At 38.5% G+C, this 16,765-nt stretch overlaps 1 protein-coding gene across 2 annotated transcripts; it reads right to left on the bottom strand.

Annotated features, from left to right (window-relative positions):
- Nucleotides 1-1,499: 1,499 nt before the first annotated feature.
- DMRT2 (doublesex and mab-3 related transcription factor 2) lies at nucleotides 1,500-9,754 on the bottom strand. 2 transcript variants are annotated; one of them, XM_077249113.1, is made up of 4 exons: nucleotides 9,589-9,754; nucleotides 6,833-7,295; nucleotides 5,588-5,690; nucleotides 1,500-2,766 (listed from the first exon to the last, which is right to left on the bottom strand). In XM_077249113.1, exons 2-4 carry the CDS (start codon nucleotides 7,268-7,270, stop codon nucleotides 1,745-1,747), a joined length of 1,563 nt encoding a protein of 520 aa, XP_077105228.1. In that variant the 5' UTR covers nucleotides 7,271-7,295; nucleotides 9,589-9,754; the 3' UTR covers nucleotides 1,500-1,744. The 2 variants fall into 2 exon arrangements, with proteins under 2 accessions (XP_077105228.1, XP_077105229.1); XM_077249114.1 differs by lacking the exons at nucleotides 6,833-7,295; nucleotides 9,589-9,754 and adding an exon at nucleotides 4,207-4,282 and having other exon boundaries at nucleotides 5,588-5,677.
- Between the last annotated feature and the right edge of the window lie 7,011 nt (nucleotides 9,755-16,765).

Below are 16,765 nucleotides of genomic sequence, written 5' to 3'. Positions count from 1 at the left end.
ATTTCATGGATCACAATTACAAGGGAATTATTAGTGATATAATAGGGGGGGGGGGGGCAATATGAGATTTTGAGAGCTAGGCACCCGCATTCTGTTCTTGCTCTTTCATCTAGAAATCATTGGTATTCCTGCCAGAACACAACCAAAAATGGGGTGATATTTACGCAGTGTGGAGACTCCCATCTCTGAGACTTCTCACGTGCTGCATCAATTCTCTGGAATGCACTACCCAGGATAATTCAATTATCAATACCCACAGTTTAAAGCGTGACCTAAAAACATTTGACTGGCCTATTGCACCACCTCACTTATCTAAATATTCCTGTTTTGCCCACACAAATTTTTTTTCAGAATCAGCACCATCATCTGTTCACACACCTTCCATGGATTAATCACCTTCTGTGTCTGTACTGTACACATAGTGGCTAGTGCTGGTTCATGCAGCGTTTATTGATGGCTGGACCATACAACACATGCACTTTTTACCATCCACCTCTCGTGTCTCCCCTATTTCCTCTTAGATTGTAAGCTTGTGAGCAGGACCCTCACTCCTCTTGGTACCTGTTGATTTATGTATTATTCTGTACTGTCTTTATTGTCTGTACAAGTCCCCTCTAAAATGTAAAGTGCTGCGGTATATGTTGGCGCTATAGAAATAAAAATTATTATTATTATAAAGGAGTATTCTGTTTTTGTTATAAGTCTGCAGTCACTCTATATGACTAGAGATCCTGAATCTTCACAGCACACATACGGCTGCTGTCATGATTCTCTGGTATCGGCGGCGAGGGCGGTTTGCATACTTCCGGCCACATACTGAGCACACATGCGCGGTCTTGATCAACTCACTTGTGTTGAGCAAAAATAAGTATGTATACTCTGAGGATTCAGAAGAATTTCCCCACAAGACTGGACAGCCCCTTTAACCATTTGTGCAGAGTAGAGAGGGGGCAGGAATAATCAATAATTCTATAATTTTTTATGGTTTGGCTGTTTTTTGGGGAGGGTTGTCCTTTTTTTTTTTTCAAAAAGTGATATTTCAGTTGCAAAACCCAATTAATCAGTTAATGGCTATTTCATAGACTGTGAAGCATTAATTATCACTACAAATAGAAAAAATAGCTCAATACCGGTTGTAATGGATCATGTGTGACCTAATGCAATCTGCTGTATTTTGCCCCGGATTCCAGCCTATTACATTCAATGATATTTTTTATCTTATTTTTTTTCTTTTTATAAAATACGTCAAATAACCTAAAAAACAAACGTCGCATGTAAAACAGGTATCTGGTTTCCCACTAATTCCCCTCTCTTGATATCTTGAGTATCTTGGTGTGATGCGCATAATGGTAATCTCTGTACAGCGCTGCAGAATATGCTGGTGCTGTACAAATAATGAGAGATAAATGACGCTTGTTATGTGTTTCAATTAATGTGCAGATTATGTTTTAGAAATATTCTGGAATAAATCAGTAAATATCAGATACCAATAAAAATAATTATATTTAACTGTTGTATTTTATTATTTCTATAAATTTTTGTTTTATATTCAAATATTTTACAATTCACATATGCAGATCACATTTTTACATTTAAATATTATCATTTGTACAAATGGTAGCATCATGCAGGTGTATGTTTTGGACAATGTCCCAAAGAACCATGGACATTTCATGGACTTTTGAATAGGCTTCATTATGAAGGAATTCTGGTGGCTCACAGCAGATAATCCAGTAGTCACTATCTACTGGCTGGAACGTTGTGCCGTACTTGACGGCATCTTGAGGATTGATTCAACAGAAAATGGTAGGGGCTCATTGACAGAAAGTTTTGTCCCTATGTCTTTCCCTAGTAGAAAGTCCTTGTTGTACCTGTCAATAGTTACTTTGTATTTCTGGTTTTCCTTGGATGAACATTCTCTGAATTTATTTGCAGGTTCTTCATAGGGGTCTTTGATACAAGGATTTTTTAGGTCAGACAATGACTTCTCAAGATGTGCTTGTTGAAATAACGAATGGAAAGGGCTATACTTTAAAGACAAAGGCTGTTTGACGGCTTCCTTGCTGATCTTGTTTATTAAACTCTCTGGTGGAGCCAAATGGTCCTTGTTAGAGAGCTGCGAAAAGTTCCTTTTTGGAGGTGAAAAAGCAGACCTTTCTCCACTATCCTGTGAAAGGTGTTGAGGGGGAATCATCTGTGTTTCCATTTTTGAAGGTACCAGGTCCTGTTCTGTAGGCTGGCATTCTATTATTGGGCTGGATTTTGAGTCCCAGTTTGACCCAGGCTTTAGTGCCTGCATGGCTGTTGCATTTAACAGGCACTGTTGATATAGAAGAGCATCAGTTATTGGGCCACTCTTGGGCCAAACCAAGAACCTGGAGGGAACAGGGTATTGTCTGTATGTGGTGGCCACACTGACATTAGAAGAAATTAGTTCCACATTCCCTGACCCTGAATACTGCATGGTGAGATCAAGACAAGTAGGCAAGAAATTGCAGAATTCTTTGTTGGGATTATCAGCCTGTGAACTCCCGTAAGCAGCTTTGTAGGAGTTGTAGTCTGCGGCATGTACCATGCGGCTGGGTAGGAAAAGGTTGGAAGCCTGAGAAGCCTCCATCATCTCTCTCTCTTTGTATTCCCTCTCTAACATAATATTCTCCAGTTCTTTATCTGCGAATGCACGTCTCTTCCTCATCCTGTCACTCACAGGAGCTGGCAATGGAGAGTTGGGCCCCATGTAGGAATCTGCTGGCAGCGGTCGGTAACCTGAAATCACAAGTTATTTTTTAGTTTAGCTGTTTGAATGCCAATGAAAAGCAGATTTCATAAAGTCTACAACAAAAAGGAAGATGTACGTATATCCTCGTACAATATGATTTCCCAAAGGCAAAAAGCTTCTATTTACTAGCCATACCGCACAAAAATACTGCCATATTGTATTCAGCTGCCCAGACATATGGCTTTTCACAAAGCAAAATTATTGTGTGTATGACCAAGACACTTAACATTAAACCTAACAACTTTTATTTCGCTATCATTAAAACCCTTATCAAAAAATATCAAAAATATTACGTTAGGATATTTCCTAAAAACCGGAAGTAACACTAGTATATGACCATAGAAATGTTGAAGGTCATAACCATAGAAAGTATTAATATATGACCATAGATAATAATTAAAATACCATGAACATTGAAAGTATGTTTAAATAGTAGAGCAAAAATCTATAGGTATAGGATACCTGGTCCAGAATTTAATAATAGACCCTAATATGACCCTAGAAAAATCTGATCCCTACCTGACCATGGATAACCATCGAGGTCGGCACCCTAATAGATAATGGCGCCCCAATCGGCCATGAAGAAAGTGACAGTGCACAGATGTCTTGGCATATAGTTAGCACAGTGAGCTTTCTACAGTCATATCCGGCACTCGTGGCACAGAAGTGCAGCGTGCGTTCCAACAAAACTTATACCGTCATTATTATCTATGGTCATATATTAATACTATCGTTATGACATTCCAAATTTCTATGGTCACATACTACAGTAGTGTTACTTCCTATTTGGGAAAATATCCAAAATTAATATTCCTTTGATATTTTTTATATGAGCATACTGTACTTTTAATGGTAAACAAATAAAAAATTGTTATTTTTAATTTTTTAATGTTAAGTGGGTTGGTCGGTTCTGTGATACATATTAGCAGGGGTTGTCTTTAGTGATCGGGTAAGGTTCACTTACCAACCACTGTGGCCACGATTCACTTAATAAGGGTTACTGGATTGTATGGGAATGGCATTTGAGCACTTGAATTCTTTTTTTTTTTTAGAACCAAGCAGCTGTGAGCCCCAGCTGGCCACGGGCAACTGACCACTGTCCTCATGCCCAAATGGTCAATCTGTTCCTGCATTTTACACAGTGAGGGAGTGAGAGCTCAATGTAAGCAGGAATATACAGAATCAAGCCTGAACAAAAATGGTCACTTTGGGACAATTTATAACTAAATTACTATTACGTAATAGCACAAATCCAGACAATTCTTAGATTTTATATATTATAATTAGGTCTCGTATATTATAGACACTATCTACTTTTCAATATTATCTAAAAGATGACAGCAGATACTGCAGGGTCTGAGCAGACCACCCGGAGGGTGCTTATGTATACACCCGTCACATTACAATGCCAGGAAATTGGGCTATACCTAGATTTGATGGCATGTATTTCCTAGAGGCACATCACAATGTACAAAGTGTTACAGATGAGAAAGGAGACTTGAACTAGGAGAGAAGGGAAAAAAACAGACAGTTAAGAGCAAGAAGAGAAAAAAACAGCGCAAAGAGATGATGTATGGAAACAGAGAAAACACTTCAGGCATCATGTATCAAAGCATTGCTTATAAGACCCTGCTTTATGGTGAACTGTTGGCATTTATGGGACATTTCCTACAGCTTAGGCACGGGCATTCAGTCTGTATAGTATGTATATCATGGTGTAAATATGCTGTTTCTATGTTACAATAGTAAAAATACAATTTCCACTGTCTATTCATCCATTCTGCAAAAATCAGGTATTGATGTAAAAATGATGTAAAAATGTGCTGCTAACAAATAAAAGGTTATTTTACATGCCAATTTATATTTGCAGTTAGAATATATCTTACGCATCCAGAAAATGTAACTCAATCCACATTCAGCTGGGAAGGGGCAACTGAATTTCATGCTGTTTCTAAGAATAAAGGGATTCTCCTATAGGTGATTGTTATGCAAAATTCTTTTTTTAATTTGTTTGTAAATCCCTGCAGAGTGTCTGACAGAGCAGCACATTTGACAGATATATTTGCATGTAAAATGTAATGCAAAAATGCTGTGCATTAGAACTAGACAAGCGTCTTATCTTGTTCTAGAAATATAAGCAAGTGTACCTATAAAACAAATATAGGAATATAAAATAATGTCGGAGAAGTCTAACTGCAAAACATGATCATTCGTTTATAATAAATGATAGTAGGAAACATACAAATCAGATATAAAGAAAGATCGAGAGACAGAAGAAACATGAGAGACAGATAGATAGATAGATAGATAGATAGATAGATAGATAGATAGATAGATAGATAGATAGATAGATAGATAGATATTCAAGGTATTTTTTATATAAAAAGCAGATAAATTATTGAAATAATAGAATGTAAAAAGCAGAAATTAATCTATGTAAGAAATTGATATAGATAAATTATATTTATAGGTTTTAAATCTATTACTCTTATTATTATGATTATTATATATCTTGTGAGCTTTACATTTTATAGACTAAAAAATGTTTTTCGTTACCTCCTATCTGTTCAGCATAATAATATTTTACATTTGCCATAGTATAACTTAGTATTTTCATACTTGCTTGCATACATTTAACTGCAACCTTTTTTGGATGTTTTTGGCAATTAATATACTAGGATGGATAAAGATAAGATCTTGGATTGTTCTTGAAGACACATAAATGTAGGATAACTCTTTTGCAAACCCAAGACACCCGTTATCATTCTGATGATTAATAAATGTAGCGGGCACAGAACAGAATATTACCTTCTAATATGCTCTTGGCCAGCAGGCTGGGGGTCCTAATATGTCGCTGATAGATAGTTTTCCTTTCTGCTACAGTCGGCTTTCCTGACAAGCCTTTCTTATCCTAAAAAGGGACACAAATGAACTTACTTAGCTTCTATAATAAATCAACACAAAACATGCAGTTTAATAGATGGTTCTGTACTGTACGCACCAGGTCATAGTACAACACATTACACATAACTTACACACATAAAATGCACAGATGTATGTGGAGCGTGTTGTGGTGTAAACCTGCAGTCACCAGTGTACAGGAAACAAGAACTGAGTGGCCACCACCTGCACACACAATAAGAGGTGCAAGTGCCCATTTATGAGTTTCTACACTAAACATCTCCCCCTCCATGGTGGTGTTTGGAGGGAAAACAACGCTGCCAGCTCCACAAATAGCAGGAACATACCGGGCTCTGTGCCCTCAGCCATAAATGAATGCATACAATACATAGGGATAGATAGATGGATAGACAGACAGACAGACAGACAGACAGACAGACAGATAGAAAAATAGATGGATAGATAAATAGATAGATATGAGATAGACAGATAGATAGATAGATAGATAGATAGATAGATAGATAGATAGATAGATATGGGATAGATAGATAGATAGATAGATAGATAGATAGATAGATAGATAGATAGATAGATGTCACCCTATAACTGGTGCATGCCTGGCACCTTTCCCCTCCACCACACATATAGAGCATTAGGGTGGCCTCATCATATCAGGGAGACACCAGGAGTCCGCACAGATGATCGCACACAGGTATAGCCGTGTATTCTCTCTCCCTATGCCCTATGCCATCACAGATGATGCCCTTATAGCCTTTATTTCATGCACAATGTCCCTTCTGCTGCTATGAAGCACATGACTGATGCCCCAGAACACTGCTCTGGACACAGACCCCCATCCCCGCGCCCGACACCCCTTTACGCGTGACAGGAGGGCTTGTAATTAGCCAGGACGTGTCGCCCAGTACGCTCCTGACTCGCCATAGACACGGATCCGTTTTCCCGACAGCTGGCTACAATGTACATCGGGACGATAATGTGTCCGCTGTCAGCACCACGGTGCGGTGATCGTCTGCAGCCGACACTGCAGTGACACAGGCGACTTTAACCAGCTGCTTACCGGACACCACTAGCTATACCGTGTACTGTGTGCGGTGAGCGGCGCTGCGTGTGCTCGGTACACGGCGGACTCACCTCTGTAGCCTGCTGCCTCCGGAGCGCCACCTGCGCCGCCATCACCCGCTGCCTCTCCACCACCAGCAGGCAATTGGCGCACTGACAGTCTCTCCAGCGACAAAAGCGCTTGTGGCCCTTCAGGCAGGAGACGACCCCGTGATTCCTGCAGCGGGCACACTTGGGGGTCCTGCTGAGCTTCCTCTGCTCCCCGCCCTTGTCAGTAGTCTTGTGCGGGAGCTGCGGGTGCGCCGCTCCGTCTCCGCCCTGCTCCTCGTCTTCCTCTTCTTCCTCCTCTGCCCTGCGCGGCTCCGGCCGCCGGCTCTCCCCCTCCAGCTCCACACTCTCCACATCTATCTCCGAGTCGCCGGCCAGGGAGGATGAGTATGAGGAGTGCGGGGACGAGGACAGGGTGGAGGGGGGGGAGGAAGGCACCGACACCGGCTGCATCTCGTACATGGCGGCTCCGCTCTGCGCAGACAGTCTGTGGGAACACACCGTGTACAGCCATGAAGATCACAATACACACGGAATATGCAATATGTATATATTAAAGCCAGGAATTTACATGCAAAGTAATCATTTCCACACTATGTGTAATAAGTCGCAGTAAGTAACCTATCAGCTATGTGCGTGTAGAATAATAGCCACAGCCCTCGGAATTTATTAGCACTGATTTCGTTTTCATTGTTATAAAATTCTAAGAATATAACAAATAATTACTTTAGTACACAGAAATGGTTATGTGTCTATTTCTAGAAGTGGAGGCATGAGGCCAGAGTGTACCAGCAGCACAATGGTTAATTAATAGTGAGTGGTCAGGAATCATCTCATCCTGATCGGTTCAGCAATATCAGAGATGGGGACAATGGTAACAAAGGCAGCAGCACATCGGGGGCCACAGCCATCCAACACATCGGGGGCCACAGCCATCCAACACATCGGGGGCTACAGCCATCCAACACATCGGGGGCCACAGCCATCCAACACATCGGGGGCCACAGCCATCCAACACATCGGGGGCCACAGCCATCCAACACATCGGGGGCCACAGCCATCCAACACATCGGGGGCCACAGCCATCCAACACATCGGGGGCCACAGCCATCCAACACATCGGGGGCCACAGCCATCCAACACATCGGGGGCCACAGCCATCCAACACATCGGGGGCTACAGCCATCCAACACATCGGGGGCCACAGCCATCCAACACATCGGGGGCTACAGCCATCCAACACATCGGGGGCCACAGCCATCCAACACATCGGGGGCTACAGCCATCCAACACATCGGGGGCCACAGCCATCTGTATTACTCTGGGGCCACAGCCATATGCAGCGCATCGTGGGCCACAGCCATCTGTAGCACATTGGGGGCCACAACCGTCTGTAGCACATCACTATCTAGTAGCACCTACATATCTGTGTGGTAGAAACGGATACAGCAGAAGGAGCAGAAGGAGTATCTGCTATAACGAATGTAGAAATATATAGTATACATAGAAAATATCAAATATATAGAGATGAATAATGCAACATTTACACACACACACACACACACACACACACACACACACACACACACACACACACACACACACACACACACACACACAAAAATTAGCTTTACTATTGAACTAAGCTATGTAATGAATATGTAGTAGACAAATAAGGAGATAAATGGATAAATGGAGAGCTAGAGAGAAAGATAGATCATAAATTGATAGATAAATAGGTAGATAGATCCAAAGATTTGGCTTGAGAAAGGTTCCCACCTAGGAACCGAAACGTTGCTATGTTGGGCCATTAACATAAGAAGCTTTTTTCACTTGAATGGTGTGCTGCCTCCAATCCTTGGACTTATATTAAAGGTTTGGTAATTACTTGGGGGGCTTTGCACCCAAATAGCTCTTATCTGTGCTGTTCTTATTTTTTCCTTTTAGATACATAGATTAATAGATAAATATGAAATTGAGTGATATATAGACATGAGATTGACAGATAATAGATAACAGATTGATAGATGGATAAATAGTTATGTAGATTTATAGATAATAGATAAATACTAGATAGATAGATAGATAGATAGATAGATAGATAGATAGTAGATAGATAATAGATTGATAGATAATAGATAGATAGATAGATTGATAGATAATAGATAGATAATAGATAATAGATAGATAGATAGATAATAAATAGATATATAGGTACTAGATAGATAGATAATAAATTGATAGATAATAGATAGATAATATAGATAGATGATAGATAATAGATAATAAATAGATGATAGATATGGGATAGATAGATAATAGATGATAAATAGATAGATAGATAGATAGATAGATAGATAGATAGATAATGGGATAGATAGATAATAAATTGATAATAGATAGATAATATAGATAGATAATAAATTGATAATAGATAGATATATAATAAATTGATAATAGATAGATAATATAGATAGATAATAAATTGATAATAGATAGATATATAATAAATTGATAATAGATAGATAATAAATAGATGATAGCTAATAGAGAGATAATAGACAATGGATAGATCAGTGTTAGGAGCGGTGGTCCCGGGCAGGGGTCGCCTGATGTCACTACCAGATGTGGGCACTGTACAGACCCCATAGTGTGAGGAGGCAGCGGGGACCCCAGTACTGACAGCACGGTATCAGTATTTCGCCTCTCCCTAGTCTGAGGAAGCTGATACCAGAGAACAATGGCTTCTGATCACCTGTGCAGCCGAGTAGAACACTTACCAGTACTGAGTGCGGCGGCAGTGGGAGGCAGCGCCCACCGTGCTAGGTCCAGGCTGGGCTAATGCTCCGTTACATCCAGGTTACCGGCGGCACATGACAGTGACAGGCGGCGACCGCTGAGCCGGAGCCGCAGCTTTATAATAGCTCGCTGGCCACACTGTGCTCGTACAGGCGCTACTCGCGGCCCCGACAGCCTGGGCGCCCATTGGCTGCTCCTGCTGCCTGTGAGTGCTAGGATTGGTCGCTCAGCCGCAGCGGCTCCGCCCACTCCACGCCTTGCGCTGTTTACTATCGCTGTGGCGTGTCAGTGGCCGGTGCGGAGTGGGCGCTATCCCGGCACCGTGACACGGGAGCAGCGTGTGTAGTGACGGCCACAAGCGCCTCTGTGCCCCAATGCGTCATGTTAGGGCCGCTTAGGCAGCGCTGCGGCTGTGGTCACATTGGTGCGGTTATCACCACAAGCAGAAAGTCATATTCCGTGCAATCAGGGACATCCCGACATGACACGCGTGATCCACGGGGAAAACAATAGTTTTCAGGGACACAAGGAGTTTGGGTCATGTTTTGCCTGTTTCTTATTCATTCCCAACAGCTATTCTAACCCAAACATAAGAGAATAGTGCGGAGCGGGAGACAGCTGCGTCTGCCCAATATATATATATACATATATATATACATATATATTATATATACATTATGTGTGTGTGTGTGTGTCAGATATATATACACTGTGTGCGTGTGTCAGATATATATATATATATATATATATATATATACACTATGTGTGTGTGTCAGATATATATACACTATGTGTGTGTCAGATAGATAAATATATATACTATGTGTGTGTCAGATAGATATATATATATACTATGTGTGTGTGTCAGATATATATATATATATATATATATATATACTATGTGTGTGTGTCAGATATATATACACTATGTGTGTGTCAGATATATATATATACTATGTGTGTGTCAGATATATATATATACTATGTGTGTGTCAGATATATATATACACTATGTGTGTGTCAGATATATATACACTATGTGTGTGTCAGATATATATATATACTATGTGTGTGTGTCAGATATATATACACTATGTGTGTGTGTCAGATATATATACACTATGTGTGTGTCAGATATATATATATATACTATGTGTGTGTGTCAGATATATATACACTATGTGTGTGTGTCAGATATATATACACTATGTGTGTGTCATATATATATATATACACTATGTGTGTGTCAGATATATATACACTATGTGTGTGTCAGATATATATATATACTATGTGTGTGTGTCAGATATATATACACTATGTGTGTGTGTCAGATATATATACACTATGTGTGTGTCAGATATATATATATACTATGTGTGTGTCAGATATATATATATACACTATGTGTGTGTCAGATATATATATATACACTATGTGTGTGTCAGATATATATATACTATGTGTGTGTCATATATATATATATATATATATATATATATACACTATGTGTGTGTCAGATATATATATACTATGTGTGTGTCAGATATATATATATATACTATGTGTGTGTCAGATATATATACACTATGTGTGTGTCAGATATATATATATATATATATATATATATACTATGTGTGTGTCAGATATATATATATATACTATGTGTGTGTCAGATATATATATATATACTATGTGTGTCAGATATATATATATACTATGTGTGTGTCAGATATATATATACTATGTGTGTGTCAGATATATATATATATACTGTGTGTGTCAGATATATATATATACTATGTGTGTGTCAGATATATATATATATACTGTGTGTGTCAGATATATATATACTATGTGTGTGTCAGATATATATATATACTATGTGTGTGTCAGATATATATATACTATGTGTGTGTCAGATATATATATATATATACTGTGTGTGTCAGATATATATATATACTATGTGTGTGTCAGATATATATATACTATGTGTGTCAGATATATATATATATATACTGTGTGTGTCAGATATATATATATATACACTATGTGTGTGTCAGATATATATATACTATGTGTGTGTCATATATATATATATATATACTGTGTGTGTCAGATATATATATACTATGTGTGTGTCAGATATATATATATACTGTGTGTGTCAGATATATATATATACTATGTGTGTGTCAGATATATATATACTATGTGTGTGTCAGATATATATATATACTGTGTGTGTCAGATATATATATATACTATGTGTGTGTCAGATATATATATACTATGTGTGTGTCAGATATATATATACTATGTGTGTGTCAGATATATATATATACTGTGTGTGTCAGATATATATATATATACACTATGTGTGTGTCAGATATATATATACTATGTGTGTGTCATATATATATATATACTATGTGTGTGTCAGATATATATATGTATATACTGTGTGTGTCAGATATATATATATACTATGTGTGTGTGTCAGATATAGATATATATATATGTACTATGTGTGTGTGTCAGATATATATATATATATATATATATATATATATATATATATATATATATATATATATACTATGTGTGTGTCAGATATATATATGTATATACTGTGTGTCAGCTATATATATATTATTACCTATTCCTCATCTAGATCTCTATCGTGTTTCCATCCATTCCTGGTAATCAGGGAGGACACCAGGGAAGGGGCTGGAAAACTCGTGTATCTACAGAGAAGACCCCGCAGCCTCTGTAGCCCCCAACGTATCTGCAAGCACTGAACACATCGGCTCTAATAATACATGCACTTCCAATAATGAGGTTCTTGGGTATAAACTGTCCAAGGTGTGCCCATCATCCATGGCAGGAAGCCTCCCTCTGGGCACCTGCCCTACTGACCATGCCTCTCTCCTATAGCCCACACTTCACAGTGGGCAACATCCCCCTCACCGGCAATGTATGCGCTAAGATCCTTCATTATTGGAAGTACAATTTATTTAGTAACACTGCAGTTCAGATCTCATGTATTCAGTGTTTGCAGATATGCGGGTCCCTACAGAGTGCTGCCGGGCTCTGCTATGGTCTGTTGGGCTGTCACTGCAGCTTGGCCTGTTCACATTATATGGAGGTGCTGGTCAGGTGTTTTTACAGTTTACTACCTATCTATTATCTATCTATTATCTATCTATTATCTATCCCATATCTATCTATCTATCTATCTATCTATCTATCTATCTATCTATCTATCTATCTATCTCATATCTATCTATAACATATTTATCTATCTATCTATCTATCTATCTATCTATCTATCTCATATCTATCTATCCCATATCTATCTATCTATCTATCTATCTATCTATCTATCTATCTATCTCTCTATCTCATATCTATCTATCTATCTATCTATCTATCTATCTATCCCATATCTATCTATCTATCTATCTATCTATCTATCTATCTATCTATCTATCTATCTATCATCTATCTATCTATCTATCTATCTATCTATCTATCTATCCCATATCTATCTATCTATCTATCTATCTATCTATCTATCTATCCCATATCTATCTATCTATCTATCTATCTATCTATCTATCTATCTCTAGAAAAAGAAAACAAAAAGCAGCACCAAAAGAAAACAAAGGGTGCAAAAAATCCTTCCAGGTATGTACCAAACCTCATGCTTTTATCCAGAAAAATGAAGGCGTGCTGCTTTCATTTTTCTGGATAATATCTATCTATCTATCTATCTATCTATCTATCTATCTATCTATCTATCTATCTATTATCTATCTATCTATCTATCTATCTATCTATCTATCTATCTATCTATCCCATATCTATCTATCCCATATCTATCTATCTATCTATCTATCTATCTATCTATCTATCTATCTATCTATCTATCTATCTATCTATCCCATATCTACCTATCTATTATCTATTTAACTATCCATTTTGGTTCTGGTAGATGTGAAAAAGGTTCACATCTACCAGAGCTGAAACGTTGCTGAGATGGGCTAATAAAAGTAGCTTCTCCTTTTTCCAGTACTAATGGTGTGCTGCCTCCGTTTTTTGGATTTCTATCTATCTATCTATCTATCTATCTATCTATCTATCTATCTATCTATCTGTCTGTCTGTCTGTCTGTCTGTCTGTCTGTCTGTCTATCATGTCTCTCTCGCTGTCTCTCATTAGATCTAGTCTACATATATTATAATAATAACAGTACCCTTATGATGCCTATTAGTGAATAGAACTGTATATATGTATCTTTTTGGTTATATGCCATGTTTGGCTAGAGGTAGAGGGTTTTGCTGTTAGAATGCTGGTGTATGATGTCCTCCCAGGGTGTATGGGATCTGTCCCCCACACTCCTGCTTTCCTAGCCCATCAGACTGGTGAGGTTGCCTGTACTGGCAGCGCTAGATTGCTCTATATACAGTAACAACACATAAATACAATCTGCTTTCCCATAACTGGAATAACTTTAGATAATCGTTATCTGAGCGAGGCAAACACTCAGCCCACAGTCTTGCTTTGTATACAGTAAACTTCCATGAACTGCTCCTTGTTCCCCTGTCCTGAGCGGAGCAGAGCCGGCTGGTCACAGCTCTCCTGTGTCCCACAACAAGGCCTGGCAGTGCCAACAGGTACAACAAACACAGCCACCACAAACCTCCTGGCACTGTCACATCCATTCTGTGGAGGTGATTCCTCGCCCAGCAGCTGTGATGCGTGCTGTACTCTGGTGTAGAGATGTAATGCAGGCTGCAATATATGGTGTATATTCCAAATCTAGGCAGAATGCTGCAATCTAGTCATTGTGGAACTACAATCCCCAGTATTCCCTGCTCACAGATTACTACCCGTACAATGAAGCATCTGTTAACAATCTCCTAGTGGCACCGCAACTTTCTACATATCGCTCTGCAGCGCAGTGTGTATTGCTGCTGGTGCGATTGTGCATAGTGACAAGGAAAGAATGATCAGTATGTGTATAAAGGGGACAACAGGACCTCAAGGTGAGGGTGTGGGGGGATCCCAACTGCGCAAAATAAGCCTGTGGCCCCAGATTTGGCCATGACTCAAACTATATGACAGCTGCTAAAATGTGTAGTCGAGTCGGGTGCCAGTGTAAATTCCCACTATACACATGTCATAGCAGTGCTAACATTAATTTCCAAAGAAAGTCAAATTCTGCCTAGCAGTGAATCACTTGCATCATTCTATTAGGGACATGGCATTAATAATGGAAAATGATGCTATTGTTATTAAACTTATTATCTGAAGAGTATATTAGAATTGTATCTGCAACTGTTATTTATCATGCCAAATAATCCTGATTGACTACTATATATATATATATGTATATATATATATATATATATATATATATATATATATATATATATATATATATATATATATAGTGAATGATGTGGTAGTCAATCAGAATTCTTTGTCATAAGTAATATATAAATATATATATATATACACATTCATATAAATATACGTATGTGTATGTATATACTATATATATATATATATATATATATATATATATATATATATACATATATAGTTATTTAATGTGTAAGAGGTCCTCCAACACATTTTAAACCAGCATTTTGCTTATGTCTACAAACTTGCAAACTACCTAAGATGATGAAGCCACAAATGGGTGACATGATGCCTTTAATGCCTAATAATTGGATCAGGTTGACCATATGCCAATGTTGTTATATTGTTCTGCCTTCTTTTGAGTGATGTGAGTGTAATGTATCTATCAGTCTGACATTTTACCTGTGTACTCACTGTATATGATTAATAGCTATGAATCTTATACCTATCACACAGCTCTCTTCTATATTCTCTTGCTATGGGTGCCATGCTTCTCACATTCTTCTCCAAATACACAGGGGAACCTAATTCTTTCTAACTGGACTAAGGTAACAATGTCTATTTATAGTCTCAAGATTTATATTTTGAATTTAATTTTGATTTGTTTTCCTTAGTGTTTTATGATATTTATATACAAATAAACGGGTAATGATTGCACGTTTGCACAAAGAGTGAAAAGGTTAACAATATTGTTAGCTTCTTAAGAATAATCAGATGGGAAAACAGCAATCAGATGGGGCAAGCACAAAAAGAATCTGCTAGCCACCCTATTACTGCCATACAAAGCTTCATACTTGGCACAACTGCTCTCAGCACAGCAAGCATAGGAAAGGTAACTATGCAGATGGGGCTGAGTGTGCAGTGACAGCTGATTTAGAAAGTATGTTAATAGTATTTAAATGGCTATAACACTTACAATGGCCTGCTATGTGCACCTCATGTACAGTCTATATGAGTTCCAAAAGCTCTAAAGCTGAATTTATAGAAGTATTCCCAAAATCTCAAGTTATCCCCTAACCGAATATGGGACAACTTGCTGATCACTGTGGGTTCTGAGTGCTAAGACCTCCAGCTAACCCAAAAATGTGGCTCCACAGCCCCAATAGACCAGAGCATGCTCGACCTCTGCTACATTCATTGTCTATGGGATTGTCAAAGAAAGCCCACTACAAAGATGGGTTATTTACAGCAGGGGATTATCTATCGATTTTGGGCAAAGCTGTTTATAGATAGATCCCATAGGTGATTAAATTGGCCTGAGATGTCCAATTACACATACAGACGTTTGGTTAGGACAGTTTTGCACTTTATAACTTGTCTTTTTTGCAGTGCAGCTTTCTCTAGAGCCTGCTTATGCAGGTCAATGAATGTGAGCCATATATAGGAGGCTAAAAGTGGCAGAATCCTGGCTTAATGTTATACCAAAAATGATCTTTCATCATTCTGACCCTGAACATCACGCAATAGCGCCACTACCCTATATTTTCTTCTTTTTTTTTTTTGTACCAAAAGTGATCTTTCATGACTTGCACTATATTTCTGATATGTTTTAGACATTTTCTGTGCCATAACAAAGGGTGTGAAAAGGGGTGTTTAATGTCAGAAAAGGAGCATGGTCTAATTTGCACCACTGAATGAATCAGATGCATCTGATACCCAGTGTGCGCCAGCCACAGAGTCACATACCATCATTTCTGATGAATTTGGTGGGGGTCTATGACTTCA

This window comes from Ranitomeya variabilis, chromosome 1 (genome assembly GCF_051348905.1).
Source record: "Ranitomeya variabilis isolate aRanVar5 chromosome 1, aRanVar5.hap1, whole genome shotgun sequence".
Lineage (NCBI taxonomy): Eukaryota > Metazoa > Chordata > Amphibia > Anura > Dendrobatidae > Ranitomeya > Ranitomeya variabilis.
The sequence above is the reverse complement of the archived record's forward strand: the minus strand, read 5'-3'. Positions and strand labels throughout refer to the sequence as shown.

Coding starts and splice junctions, on each gene's coding strand:
- DMRT2 (XM_077249113.1), bottom strand. CDS start 7,270: ATGTACGAGATGCAGCCGGTGTCGGTGCCTTCCTCCCCCCCCTCCACC. Junction 5,691..6,832: donor GGAGGCAGCAGGCTACAGAG/GTGAGTCCGCCG, acceptor GTCCCTTTTTAG/GATAAGAAAGGCTTGTCAGG. Junction 2,767..5,587: donor GGCCAAGAGCATATTAGAAG/GTAATATTCTGT, acceptor TTGTGATTTCAG/GTTACCGACCGCTGCCAGCA.